The sequence below is a fragment of the Gadus chalcogrammus genome, chromosome 3 (genome assembly GCF_026213295.1).
Source record: "Gadus chalcogrammus isolate NIFS_2021 chromosome 3, NIFS_Gcha_1.0, whole genome shotgun sequence".
NCBI lineage: Eukaryota > Metazoa > Chordata > Actinopteri > Gadiformes > Gadidae > Gadus > Gadus chalcogrammus.
Genome location: NC_079414.1, coordinates 855,076 through 868,166, shown reverse-complemented (window position 1 = coordinate 868,166; position 13,091 = coordinate 855,076). Strand labels below are relative to the sequence as shown.

Below are 13,091 nucleotides of genomic sequence, written 5' to 3'. Positions count from 1 at the left end.
TATAATGATAGATAGATAGATAGATAGATAGATAGATAGATAGATAGATAGATAGATAGATATTTCTACCAAAATAAATGAAAAAATACACTTAAAATGAATTAATGCATTACTTGGCAGGGGATTAAAGCTTATCTTCAAACTAGAGTCCCTAGAACATGGATCATATATGGATATCATACAACATGAGCCTGGCAGCTCCCCGACTGCGGGCAGCCCGATCCCGGTCTACAGGTGAGCGCGTTCACGAGGATCTATGGCACGTCAAATTCGCTCGAGTTGAAATATTTCAACTTTGATGCGAATTTCGCGTGATGACAGCCAATCAGCGTTCAACAGCGTGGCCACTGATTCACATGTGTAACGTAACAGCCAATCAGCTGTTATATTATATTATAATATAATAGTATATAATATAATATTTGTATACATAATACCACGGCCAAAAGCTCTGTGCGCCTCCGAATGGCCGTAGCGCGGGGAGCTCTCATAGGGATTGGGCTTCTCGGCTTTGTTTACCGGCGTTGCTATGTTTCCGGTCTTGTGTGTTCAAACGGTTTATTAGGTAGGCCTATCTTATAAATCTCTGTCTATTCAATACTTCATTCACTGCCTCTTCCGTGGTCATTACAATATTATGAATGTACTGCGTCGGGTCCTCCGACGTCTCTCCCTCTTCCACAAAAGGTAAAGACATGCAATGGTGGATATCATGCTGTGGCGTGACAAATTCGACAAAACTTGCACAGGGACAGATTATGATGTGTGGCGCGACAAAACTTCAGCGACAACGCGAACGGGAGACAAATTTCGTGTTTGGTGTGAACGCACATTTACTGCCTCTTCATACTACTACTTCATTCACTGCCTCTTCCGTGGTCATTACAATGTTATGAATAGACTGCGTCGGGTCCTCCGACCTCTCTCCCTCTTCAACAAAAGGTAAAGACATGCAATGATGGTTATCTCGGCCATGGTTGAGAATGAATTGGCATGAAGCACCGTTGGCGGTCAAAAGTTGTGGCGCAAAAACTTCGCCTGACAAAACTTGCACTGCGACAGATTATGATTTGTGGCGCGACAAAACTTCAGCGACAAAGCTACCGGGCGACAAATGTCGCCATGTTTCGGACATGGCTCCACGGCGCGTGAACGCGCAACAGCGTGTGGTAGGGCTGAGATTTTCCTGTGAGCAATGAAATAAGACTCAACCTAAGACATTCTCACGGAAAACAAAGATGAGAAGGAACTGACACGCTGTGCTCTCAGAAGAATCTTGCTTTAAACTAAACTATGGTAACACAGGAGGGTTGAAACACAACTCACACATGCAATGCCGTTATTAACCACTAGATGTCTAAAGCAAAAACTAATTGTGGGGGCAGAAACAAAGCTACAACAACACTCTGATCCGTGTACTCATTCTGACTCGTATGTATTAATACAGTATCAAGATACAATACTCTGTCGCTCAACATTTTACTCCACTACTTTTCACTATCTTTTAATCTATCCGTGTGTGTGTTTATATGTGTCTTTGTATTTTAATTACTGTTGAGTACATTGGAGAGTTAAGATGTTTGTTAATTTGGATTATCCTCATTTACTGTACCTTTCCCTTGTCTCAGTCTCCCTCTCTCTCCCCCTTCTCTTTCTCAACACAGGGGGACTGATCCAGAAAGACTCAACCCAACACGTAGCACTCATCATCCAACATCTCCAAGGGTCATGCTTCTCTTTTAGGTAACGAACGCGAAGGGTTCTCCTCAGTTTGGATGTAGCCCAGAGGTAAACCAACAGCCATCCAGAGAGGTGGATTGACCATGTTTTCCATTGGGAGATCCATCCTGTCTCTGTGTTCCCCACAGATCCTGTGTTTTGGACTAGTGAGGCGGTTTTCAGGGCCCCTGTGGACCGGGGGCTCCACCATGGGCATGTGCGGCCGCAAGGCACTGACCCTGCTGAGCAGTGTGTTTGCGGTGTGCGGCCTGGGCATGCTAGGCGTGGCCGTCAGCACAGACTACTGGCTGTATATGGAGGAGGGCGTGGTGCTGCCCCTCAACCAAAGCACAGAGACACGCATGGCCCTGCACTCAGGCCTCTGGAGGGTCTGCTTCATCGCCGGTAGGGAGGATTGGGGGGGGGGGGGGGGGGGGGGGGGGGGGGGGGGGGGGGGGGGGGGGGGGGGGGGGGGGGGGGGGGGGGGGGGGGGGGGGGGGGGGGGGGGGGGGTGGGGGGGGGGGGGGGGGGGGGTGGGGGGGGGGGGCTAGGGGCTAGTAAGCTGTGGGTCAAAACAGTGCGGTTGAGTGTATTACAGTAGATTGTGGTACAGTAGGGTTTAGTGTATTACAGTACAGTAGATGATGGAACAGTACAGTATGGTTGAGTTTATTACAGTAGATGGTAGTACAGTAGTTGGTGGTACAGTGCAGTAGGGTTCAGTATATTACAGTAGATGGTAGTACACTACAGTAGGGTTCAGTATATTACAGTAGAGGGTAGTCAGTGTTTGTAATAACGCCGTTTAAAAGAACGGCGTTAGGTAATGCTGTTATTTTTTCAGTAACGGGGTCATCTAAGTAATTACTGTTTCCGTCGTTACAACGCCGCTACCGTTACTGTACGTTAAACGCGGTGCGTTACTATGAATTGATTGAATAAACTGCATAATCCGAACGCACCCCTGGCTCCAAACGCAAACTGCTAGTGTGGAGACCGGGTGGGGGTTAACAACGAGATAAGCGATTATGATTGGCCTTAAGGCAGAGTCATGTTTCATGGTAGCCAATCGGAGCCAGTGTGTTTTACACACAAGCCAGGGACACTCGCGCGCCACACACACAACACCACACACACACACACACACACACACCACACACACACACACACACACACACACACACACACACACACACACACACACCAAACAGATTCAAACTTTATTTTTTACAGTAAAGCAAATAGTTACTTTCCCTTGTAACTAGTTACTTTTATGATAGAGTAATTCAGTTACTAACTCAGTTACAAGTCGTGAGTAACTATAACTTATTACTTTTTTAAAGTAACGTTCCAAACACTGATGGTAGTACAGTTGGCTAAGTGTCTTACAGTAGATGGTAGTACTGTAGGGTTGAGTGTATGACAGTACAGTATTTTGTGGTACAGTAGGTGGTGGCACAGTAGGGTTGAGTGTATTACAGAACAGTAGATGGTGGTTCAGTAGGGTTGATTGTATTAAAGTACAGTAGATGTTGGTACAGTACAATAGGGTTGAGTGTATTACAGAAGATGGTAGTAAAGTAGGGTATTACAGTGCAGTAGATGGTGGTTAAGTAGGATTGATTGTATTACAGTAAATGACGGTACAGTACAGCAGGGTTGAGTTTATTACAGATAGGCTACATTATCCCGCTTATTACACGGCTACTTGCCAAAACGAAAAAATAACTTCACATGGTGTGTCTTTTTACAATTTAAGTAAATATCGTTACCAGCATTCGTAATTGTTGTAATCAGCAAGAGAAATAGTCCTGCCGAACGTCGTTTGGGTTGCTTAGCAACCAAAAGACGCTGGGGATGACAAGTTACCGGACTACGACCCATGGGCAAGTGCGGAGCCTTCCACGCCATGTGAGAAGACCCGGGGAATAAAGGCCTATAATAGTTTCTGTGTTTAGTGGCATAGATTCTCCTCATATTGGCCAATAAAGCAATGAGTAAAAAAAAAAAACACGGTTTATTAGGTAGGCCTAATTGCGAATTGTGCCGGGCCACAACCTGATAAACCACCATTGCATGTCTTTACCACTTTTGTGGAAGAAGGAGAGACGTCGGAGGGACCCAACGCAGTAATATTCATAATAATTGGAATGACCACGGAAGAGGCAGTGAATGACGTAATTGTAAGATAGACAGAGATTTATTAGTAGACCTACCGAATAAACCGGTTGGAACACACAAAGACCGGAAAACATAGCAACGGCCGTGTAAACAAACCCCGAGAAGCCCAATCCTATGAGACTCCCCGCGCTACGGCCCATCCGGAGGCGCACAGAGCTTTTGGGCCGTTGATATTATAGATACAAATATTATATGTATATACTTATATTATATATAGGAGCTTCGCGGGAGGTCGCAAACGCAAACATTCACATTTCCTTCTCCAAGCTGCAGTTCACGGCCCGGACTGCACTGCAAACTGAGTTTGAACGGTTGAACGCTGATTGGGGCTGTTACGTTACACATGTGACTCAGTGGCCACGTTACATAACGTAGCCTATGCCCGGTGTTCAGTTACCCAACATTTATCGCATGCATTTATTAGCTCCTTCATGTTGTCCAAGTGGAACATTTGTAGCTTTATTAATCGCTAAATAAATAGAAGCCTATGTGTTCTGCCCCCACTTCTTTGTGTGTGTGGCGCGGTCTAGCCTGGTACATCAGCTCGGCAGATAGCTAACAGTTTTCCCTCATAAAGAATGAAGCAGCTTGTTTCCTTTCAAACTTTACTTAGGAATCACTGGATAAAACTGGACAAGATACAAAAGTGACATCATTTCAGTAGCTCATACAGACTGTTGTTCAAGAAACAAGATTCGTATAGTGTCCTGTTAAAACGTGTCATAACAAACATTAACCCATGCGTTAGCTTAGGGGCTAACGTCTATTTGGAAAGTACATTAGAGATGCTCAGTGATTAGGCATACAAAGTGATCAAGAGTATACATTGCTGGAATTAACTTCATTCCATGTCAAAGAAACTGTATGACATGTACTTACAAGGCGAACGTGTTTTCTGGCCAACCAATGCAAAAGAATAAAAAATATACGTGACTATTGCTTGCCCATGCATCGTCGGAACTACGGCAAGACTGCTAGTACAAAAACATGGCGTGTAAAAGTTTTACCACTAGGGGTCTCCCTTTCACCAAATAAACATCAGAACAGCCCACTATTTGTTAGTTTTGATAAAATTATTATTATTATTATTTATTTATTTTCGGTATTCGTTTACTGATTTTTCCTTAACGGCAGTGTTTCCCATACATAGACCATTGTGTGGCGCGGCGCCACAGAATCACATCGAGCGCCACAAAATTGATTGTCTTTTTTTTTTATTAATATATTATTATTATTATTTATTTTTTAATAAACGCGATTTGGAATCTAAAAATCGTTCCGTCCATTCATCTCCGCATAGCACTCGTTCTCCCTGTCATTCTCATACACACACACACACACACACATACTGAGCGAGAGCGACGATACGCTAACACATGAACCCACTGATGTCACCCGTCGCTTAGCAACCAGACACCGGGGGTTTGATAAGTTACCGGACTACTGTAACTACTACGGAGTGGATAATAACAAGACGTGAATCAGGCAATAAATCCAATTCCTTTACAGCGGTAGAGGTTCGGTGTGCATTAAAGTACAGACGGAGTGGACCAATTGCGAACTACTGCAGCTGCTCTAAGCTCTAAAGCGTCTTAGAGTACCATATTAAGCGCTATATTTATTTTTATATTTATGATTATTATTATTAAGTTAACCCCAAACTAATCGGAATTAGTGTTTAGAGCGGACTACAGCACCTCTTCTATTCCGCATAGAATTCTATTCCGAACCGATTGAGGCGTATATATATGATACTTTTCTATTCCGATTGAGCTGTGCTTCCACATCTATGCGGATCAGATGTGTCCGCATGTAAACGCAGAGTTACATGCCACTCACTTACGGCTGATTCGCCCGCTCCTCCTGTCCCACGCGCAATGCTTGAGGTCATGGAAAAATATATTTGGCACAGAGAAGACGGTCTGCGACATTTGCAGTTTACCAAAGGTTAGTATGATATACTGTGGTCTAACACACTAGCCCAAATTTTTGTTAACTCAGTAAAGGTAACATTAGCTTTATGAACTCACCGTTATTGATATTGAACATCCCGCACCCTGTCATCATAGACAACATCGTTGGTAACGCAGCGAACACTGCGATTAAGATGAAATACGGTTATAGTTTAGATAGGCCTATACGGTGCCCATATCAAAAAGAATAGAAAACATTTATTACATTCTAATTCTAATTCTTAATATTATTTTATTCTGACTCTGAATGTTTGTTGCTTTAATCCAGATGAGTATTGAAAAGTTTTTTCTGCACCAAAAAAGGCCTCGTCCAGACTTCTGAGTTCTTCAAGGAAAGTGATCAAATCCAAAGGAATAGCTTTTCAGAGAGTTTATTTGGTAGGGCTGCACGATATGGGAAAAATATGATATCCCGATATTTTTGGCTGAATGGCGATATACGATATATATCTCGATATTTTCTATAGGGTGGGTTAGATGTGTTTTTTTGTAAGTCAAAAGCCACATGTGAGATGTTGCTAGCCACTTTTATGAAAACATAGGTCAGTATGACGGCAACATGTGATTTTGTATCGTTATTTTCAACAGAATTGAATGAACATGTTAAAAAAAAAAAGGGACGTTTTTTCACCTTCACAAAATAATCACCTATGCAAAACAATATAAAGCTGTAGGTTACACAACATTAGCTACCATTAAGAGCATTGGCTTCGTCGCATTGGTCCTGCGTACTATGGTGAGGGTTTCAGTGCGCCGTAACTTTAATCCCCCGCCCCTCCCTTCTCCGTTCCATTTGGGAACATGTTTGGTTTCGTATATTTTAATTAATTAATTAAGAGCGTCACCAGGGAGTGCGCCCCCAACACATTTGCCGAGCGCCGGCCCTGGTTCGGGGCAGGAGAAACTGTCGCGCCGTGATGCAGCAGCACAGCCACAGAGTTTTTATGCATTCCTCATACTGCACTTTGTGCCGCTGCTGTAAATGGTGGAACAGATTTGTCGTGCTTCCACTTTTAAGTCGCAACGGTTTTGCTACACTCTCTACAGATGACCTGCAGCTGTTGCTCATCTGTTTTTTTAAACCCTAACTAATTCCACATTATGGAGCCGTGGTTTCTCCTCTTTGAAACATTTTCGTCTCCCGCCAGCGTCTTGTTTTCTTTTAGGGTATCATCCATGCTTGTTGTGTTGTGAGGGGGCGGCAGGGGCGGGAATGAGGCGTCTTTGCACACCGCACGTTCGGAAAGACAGAGTGGAGGGGGAGGGGGTCGCGCTCACAGTCTCCAAGGCAAGCCGCTGTAGACGCTTGAGGGGAAACTGAACCATTTTAACGCATATCGATATAAACAATATTGTCAAATCTTGTATCCCCTTGGAAATTATATCGATATATCGTACATAGCCTATATATCCTGCAGCCCTATATCTCGTATTTTCGGTATCGTAAACTGAGACTACGAAGCAAGGAGAGATTGAATATGTATCTAAGCACGTGCAAGCGTTCTCCTAGCTGATCAATAGACCTAACCCTGTCCAAATAGCTGCCGGAAGAAAGTTCTGGCTCCCTCTGCCCCGTGTTCAGTGTTATCATCTGTTCCGCTGTACGCCGGAAGGGAGTGGGAGGAGCCGGTGTGACGTATTACCCTTGCTTCCTCTGTGGTGCTGCCTTCTGTGGCTAAAGTATTTATTGCAGCCTTCAGTAAGGGCCCTGTTTCCCCTTGTGGCTATGTATAGTATTTACGGCTTATATGTTGGTCCTGCTTCAAAGGTCTATGTGTGGTTGCTTTAGGTTCTTAAATACGTAACAAGACGACGCGGAGCAGCTTGAGGAGGGTAGTTAGCTTAGTCTGAAATCAGTTGAACAGTCAAATGGCTGTGGCTAGTAAATGTTTATAAATATATAATAAATTTATTTCGAATGTTCCTAGGCATCAAACAGTGCTGGAACAACCCAGTGCTTCTCAGGGGCCGGGCTGTTCAGGAGAGATACTGATTAATATAGGGCCGGAGGACAGCAGACAAAAATGTTGCTGAACCAACAGGTGAGGTGGAGAACAGATTAGTGTAGATTTTAACTTTAAAAAAAAAGAGTATGGAAAGTAAGTTCGATCCTTCTGTTCCTGGATAGAGAAAATGTGCTGAATCTGTTCATTGTAAGGTCATCCAACCCCTACATTACTGGCCTGGAGACAGAACTGAAAAGGAGGTTCCATGAGCATGGACATCCTAGTGAGCCTTCCAAGTCCTTAGACCTCAGTCGGCTGCCGCTCCCTGACAACATTGCATTGCAGTTCATTATTTAGTTAGGTTCCTTGTTGTGTACCTAGTAGTATAGTGTTACTTATATTAATTTTATTTTTCCAGAGAAAGTTAAATATTGGGTTCAGGTAAGGTTCCTTAGATAGATTTGTACTTTGAAATACAGAACCTCCAGCTTTAGTTGTCTGTTGCAATGCATTCCTTGGCATGTCCACAGAGAATCAAAAGGTTCTGGGTAAAAACTAACCCGTGCGCGTCCCACGAGTGCCCGCGCCGCCCGCCCGCCCCAACCTCCCCCACCCACCCCCGCACCACACATTGGTCCTTGGTCTGTGGGAAACACTGAACGGTTATGATTTACTAACCGGTTACACGTGTACACGTGTACCCGGTCACACCCCTAATAGACGCTTATCGGGCGAAATTTTTGCGAGAGAAAACGGCCGACAAGTTTTGTTTTTGTCGCGCCACACTTTCGCCATGCACAGGCGAGAGCATTCACAATAATTTGTCGCGCGAAAAATTTGTTCGAGTTCAAATATTTGAACTTGACAGCCAACAGCATGGCCACTGAGTCACATGTGTAACGTAACAGCCAATCAGCGTTCAACCGTCAAACTCAAGTGCAGTGCAGTCCGGGGTGAACTGCAGCATGGAGGAGAAAGTGAATGTTGCCGTTTGCGTCTCCCAGAGCTCTATATATAATATAATATTTGTATGCATAATATCACAGCCAAAAGCTCTGTGCGCCTCCGGATGGCCGTACAGTCGCTTGCCACCCTTTTTTATTTTATCACTTGTGATAGGGTGACCAGATGTCCCGGTTTTGCCGGGACAGTCCTAATTTTGAGTTGCATATTAGGGATGGGCATTCGATTAAGTTGTCTTAGTCAATCGTCGGAAGAATTAACGATCAATTAGTCGATTAATCGTTAATATTTTACATTAAAATTAAAAAAAATAATTATATTCAAAATTAAATGAAAATACAAATGCAGAGTGTTTTCCTCATTGGGATCTTTATTATTAGATGAACAACTCAGTTAAACCAGGGCCCCGTTTCCCGAAAGCATCTTTAGCCTAAGTGGATCGCAGAGTGGGTCGTACGAGCATCGTACAGTTTTCACACGTTTCCCGAAAGCATCTTTGGTAACGAACGTCTTGAAAACGCTCACGAGTCACGAGTAGCTAACGAGTGCTCCAGGGTACTCGTAGGACGCTAAGAGCCTCGTTAGCCTACTATAGCCTCAGTGGCGTAACCAGCGGACATTCCTAGTATTGGATGCGTTTTATTATACACATTGGTAATGGTGTATCACGTGCGTCTGAGCCTAATGTGGGCCATTATGTTCTTAGTTTGAGAGAGACAGTCCAGGAAATGTTTGAGCAGGCAGGGAACTTAAAATGTGTGAGAGAAAGTGGGGGGGATTTGTGCAGACTGACATAGGCTACTCATAAAACGTAGCATAAAATAAAAAAAATAAAAAAAATAAAATATTAATTACAAAAATATTTAAAAAAATGCAAAAGAGCAGGCAAAAGGCTGGGATGTGGTGGGGATTGGTCACGTTGACGGGAATGTTTAGTGACATGTGGGAGGGTGGAGGGGGTTAAAAAAAGTCTCAATCACTCTTCGACGTGCATGAAAACCAGCCGCGTAGTTATGAGGGAGGCCGTCCTCACACCGATCTTCCTCGTCGTCATCGTCCTCAATGTCCTCCGGTTCAACCAAAGCTACCCCAGCCTTAGCTGCAATTTTGTGCAACATAGCTGTCACACATATCACAGCGCATGACTTGGCCGGAGAAAACTGGAGCCCTCCGCTGGACTTGTGAAGGCATCTAAAGCGCAACTTCCACCCACCTCCCGATCGTGCGCTCAGGATTAGGACTGATATATATGTCGGCCTATGCTTAATCAATTGTGTTTTAATATCTTAAGCATTCATATTATTGCAATCTATTCTTTTCGTAGGCTACTCTGCGGTTGGCCTCGATGGGGAGATATTTTAATATACCCCATTTTCCTCAGACATTCCTGCGTCTCCCCCTGCGTAATAGCCCGTTTCAGCACCATGTCAGTGGACAGGTACAATCCTACGATCGTCGTAAGTGCAGCGAATGCGCGTTCACGTTAAGAGGAGTATCGGGAAACGCTCCAAAGAAATTATCGATGGTTCGAAAGATCCATCTTTCGAACCATCTTACGAGCGAAGATCCATCGATATCGGGAAACGGGGCCCAGATCCGTTCAGTTATGCGCTACTCTGCTTTAAGCAACAGAGCATGCAGCTCGAAGCCGGTGCTCATAAACGTAACTAAAAATAAACACTACCCTAGTTTCTTCCCAAAGTAATAACAATAATAATATCAAAAAAACAAACAATAACTTAACCAACCAGTCTACGGATTTTTGTTCAGAAAGAGGAGCATGTTGACATGCTCTGGGGTCAGACGCGACCGCAGCCTGGTGACCGTCAGTCCAGCCGCCGAAAACACCCGCTCTGAGGGGACCGACGTTGCGGTAATGCACAAATACCTCCGTGCTAACTTGGCAAGGCGGGGGAACAACTTTCCACAATCCAGGGGCTCAAAAGTTCTTTATTTCTGCTTCGATGCTAACCTCGCCTTGAGTGGTAGGCCTATAGTGCTCCCCAAGAAGTCATTTTTTAAATCATAATAGTCCCACACCAGACTTCGCCGTGGCCTCGTCCGCTTCATGATTACATCGTTGTGTTCCAATATCCATACTATCCGTACTTACAAGTCTAAGTTTGAGTACGTAGGGCGTTCCGATTCAGATCGGGCGAAAATAAGTGTACTGAAAACTGTCAAATCGCGAAGTGTGTGGCGATGTACACTTTTCGTACTCAACTGCAGCCATCCTAGCTACGTAGCGGAAGAGGGCGGAGCCAGGCTGAGCCAAAGTCGGCGCATTTTCCACATAGCCTGCATTAATAGTCATTTTGTAGTTTTTATAGTTTTTATAGCTTTTTATAGCTGCTAGGCGTGAAGAGTTCACCGTTGAAAGCGGGATGTTTATTGCGGGGGAGGAGCCGCAAATTAAAATATTGCCCCCGTGTGGTAAAATATTTAATTGGACACTGCATTAGTTTAATCAATGAAAAATGTACGTAATTTACGAAATTCTTAACGATCAATTAGTCGATCGTCGATTAATCATGCCCATCCCTATTGCGTATCCTGAGTCCCGACAAAAATCAAAGATCGCTAAAATGTCCCGGTTTTCCACCAACCACTATGAAATGTCCCCTGTTGTCAGCGATTACATAGCCAATGTGATCTAATTCTAGACCGATCATTAACTTACATTGAGTCAGTTGTGCGACTTTTTTTGTGGAATACTTGATGTGGCCCAGCCTGACCCAGACTCTACCTCCAGCGGCCCCCAGGTAAGTTGAGTTTGAGACCCCTGGTCTAAACCCAGCCCCGAGGTCTACACCAAGCCCACACGGTCCACACCCAGCCCATGTGGTCTAAACCCAGCCCAGTGGTCTTGTGGAGGGAATTCCCGAACCAAGTCAATCATAAACTGACCAAACTGGTTAGAATAAAGAGTAATCCGAACATATAACAATTATGGTCATATATTTGGGCAATAACGGTACAATAACATACAAACAATGCGTCTTTCAAAGGGCTCTGCAAGGAGAAGTTCCCTGCATGGGAAATCATCCTGCGTCTCTCCAGAGAGCCGCAAGCTGAAGTCTGATGCATTGACAAAAGCAAGGACTTCTTAATATGCAGGGGCACACGTCTCAGAAGTGCTGAAATCAGCTCTGCTCCACACATGATGCAAAAATCCATCCTGTTGTTACCCCTTCATCATCTAAGCTCTGTATCTTATTCCTTGCATTGTCTAGCCACTCTACCTGTTCCTAGTGTTGTCTAACGTTAACCTTTGTGCTTGGGGTATACCGGTCAAGAGGGAGCAGAGATCCCCTTATTAATTCTTCTCCTTTATGAGAATACAGGAAACTGTCTGTACTGGTCTGGGTGGATCTGAGCATCAATCCCATTATCCAGTTCAGCTAAACTAATTGATAATAATTAACTCCAAGAAGCATGGTGCCATTTAGGAAGGTTTACTCAAATTCGAAGAGTGAAACTGAAACACAAACATAAATATATATCAGTTGCAAAACGGGATGCACTCAAAATGCAAAAACACAATATAACATATCGCAATAACTAATGCTGCTATCCATTTGGATTTACGAAGTGGTAAAGTCGCAAATCTCCCAGCTTTCTTGAGGCATTTCACTGAGGCACGCCCCCTTTGGTCGTAGTATCTCGTCGCTTTCAAAGTAGAGCGAGCAGAGCTGTACAACTCGCAAAAAGATGGCGGTGCCCATAGTTAATGGGGGATGAGATTTATTTCTTCTATTTTGTACCACGTTGGTGGTTTTAATGTCGTTTTTAAAACCTCTTACGCACTTGACTCATTGCTGCTTTGTTCCGGTCACCAATATATGCATTGCACGGTCTTGCTTTGCGTGCAATTCAATGTAAAGTTTTGTTTTGAAGCTGGTTTGCTAAAGAGGCTATGTTGCTAATGATGACTAGCCTGCTACTACTACTCCCCCTCGTGGCTCGACAGCAACACAAATGGCAAACTGGAAGGCTGGAGCAAGGGAAATACGTCAGTTCTCGCTGAAGCTCGTAGTTCGTACCAGCGTACCATCCAAATGGATAGCAGCATTAGTGCACGAAAGTTGGAGCTTTACTGTATCTCTCCACAGGCAATAAACAGATATCGAAAACATAGCTTGCGCCATATAAAATGGTACAAATCGATGATCCAATAACCAAAATAATGCTGCAAATGCGTAGCCAAGGACATAACAAGCTGCAGTACTTACAAACATTGTGATCATACAATTAGCAAAACCAGGAAGGTGGAAGATGCGATTTCTCTTGTGTTAATGTAAGTAGTAAT

At 44.0% G+C, this 13,091-nt stretch overlaps 1 protein-coding gene across 1 annotated transcript in view; it reads left to right on the top strand.

Moving 5' to 3' along the window:
* The first annotated feature begins 1,928 nt into the window (after nt 1-1,928).
* Nucleotides 1,929-13,091, top strand: part of LOC130377499 (voltage-dependent calcium channel gamma-5 subunit-like) — a 105,146-nt gene continuing 93,983 nt past the window's right edge. The window contains exon 1 of the mRNA XM_056584648.1: nt 1,929-2,124. Within this exon, the coding sequence (XP_056440623.1) occupies nt 1,929-2,124 (196 nt within the window). The remainder of the gene's footprint in view (nt 2,125-13,091) is intronic.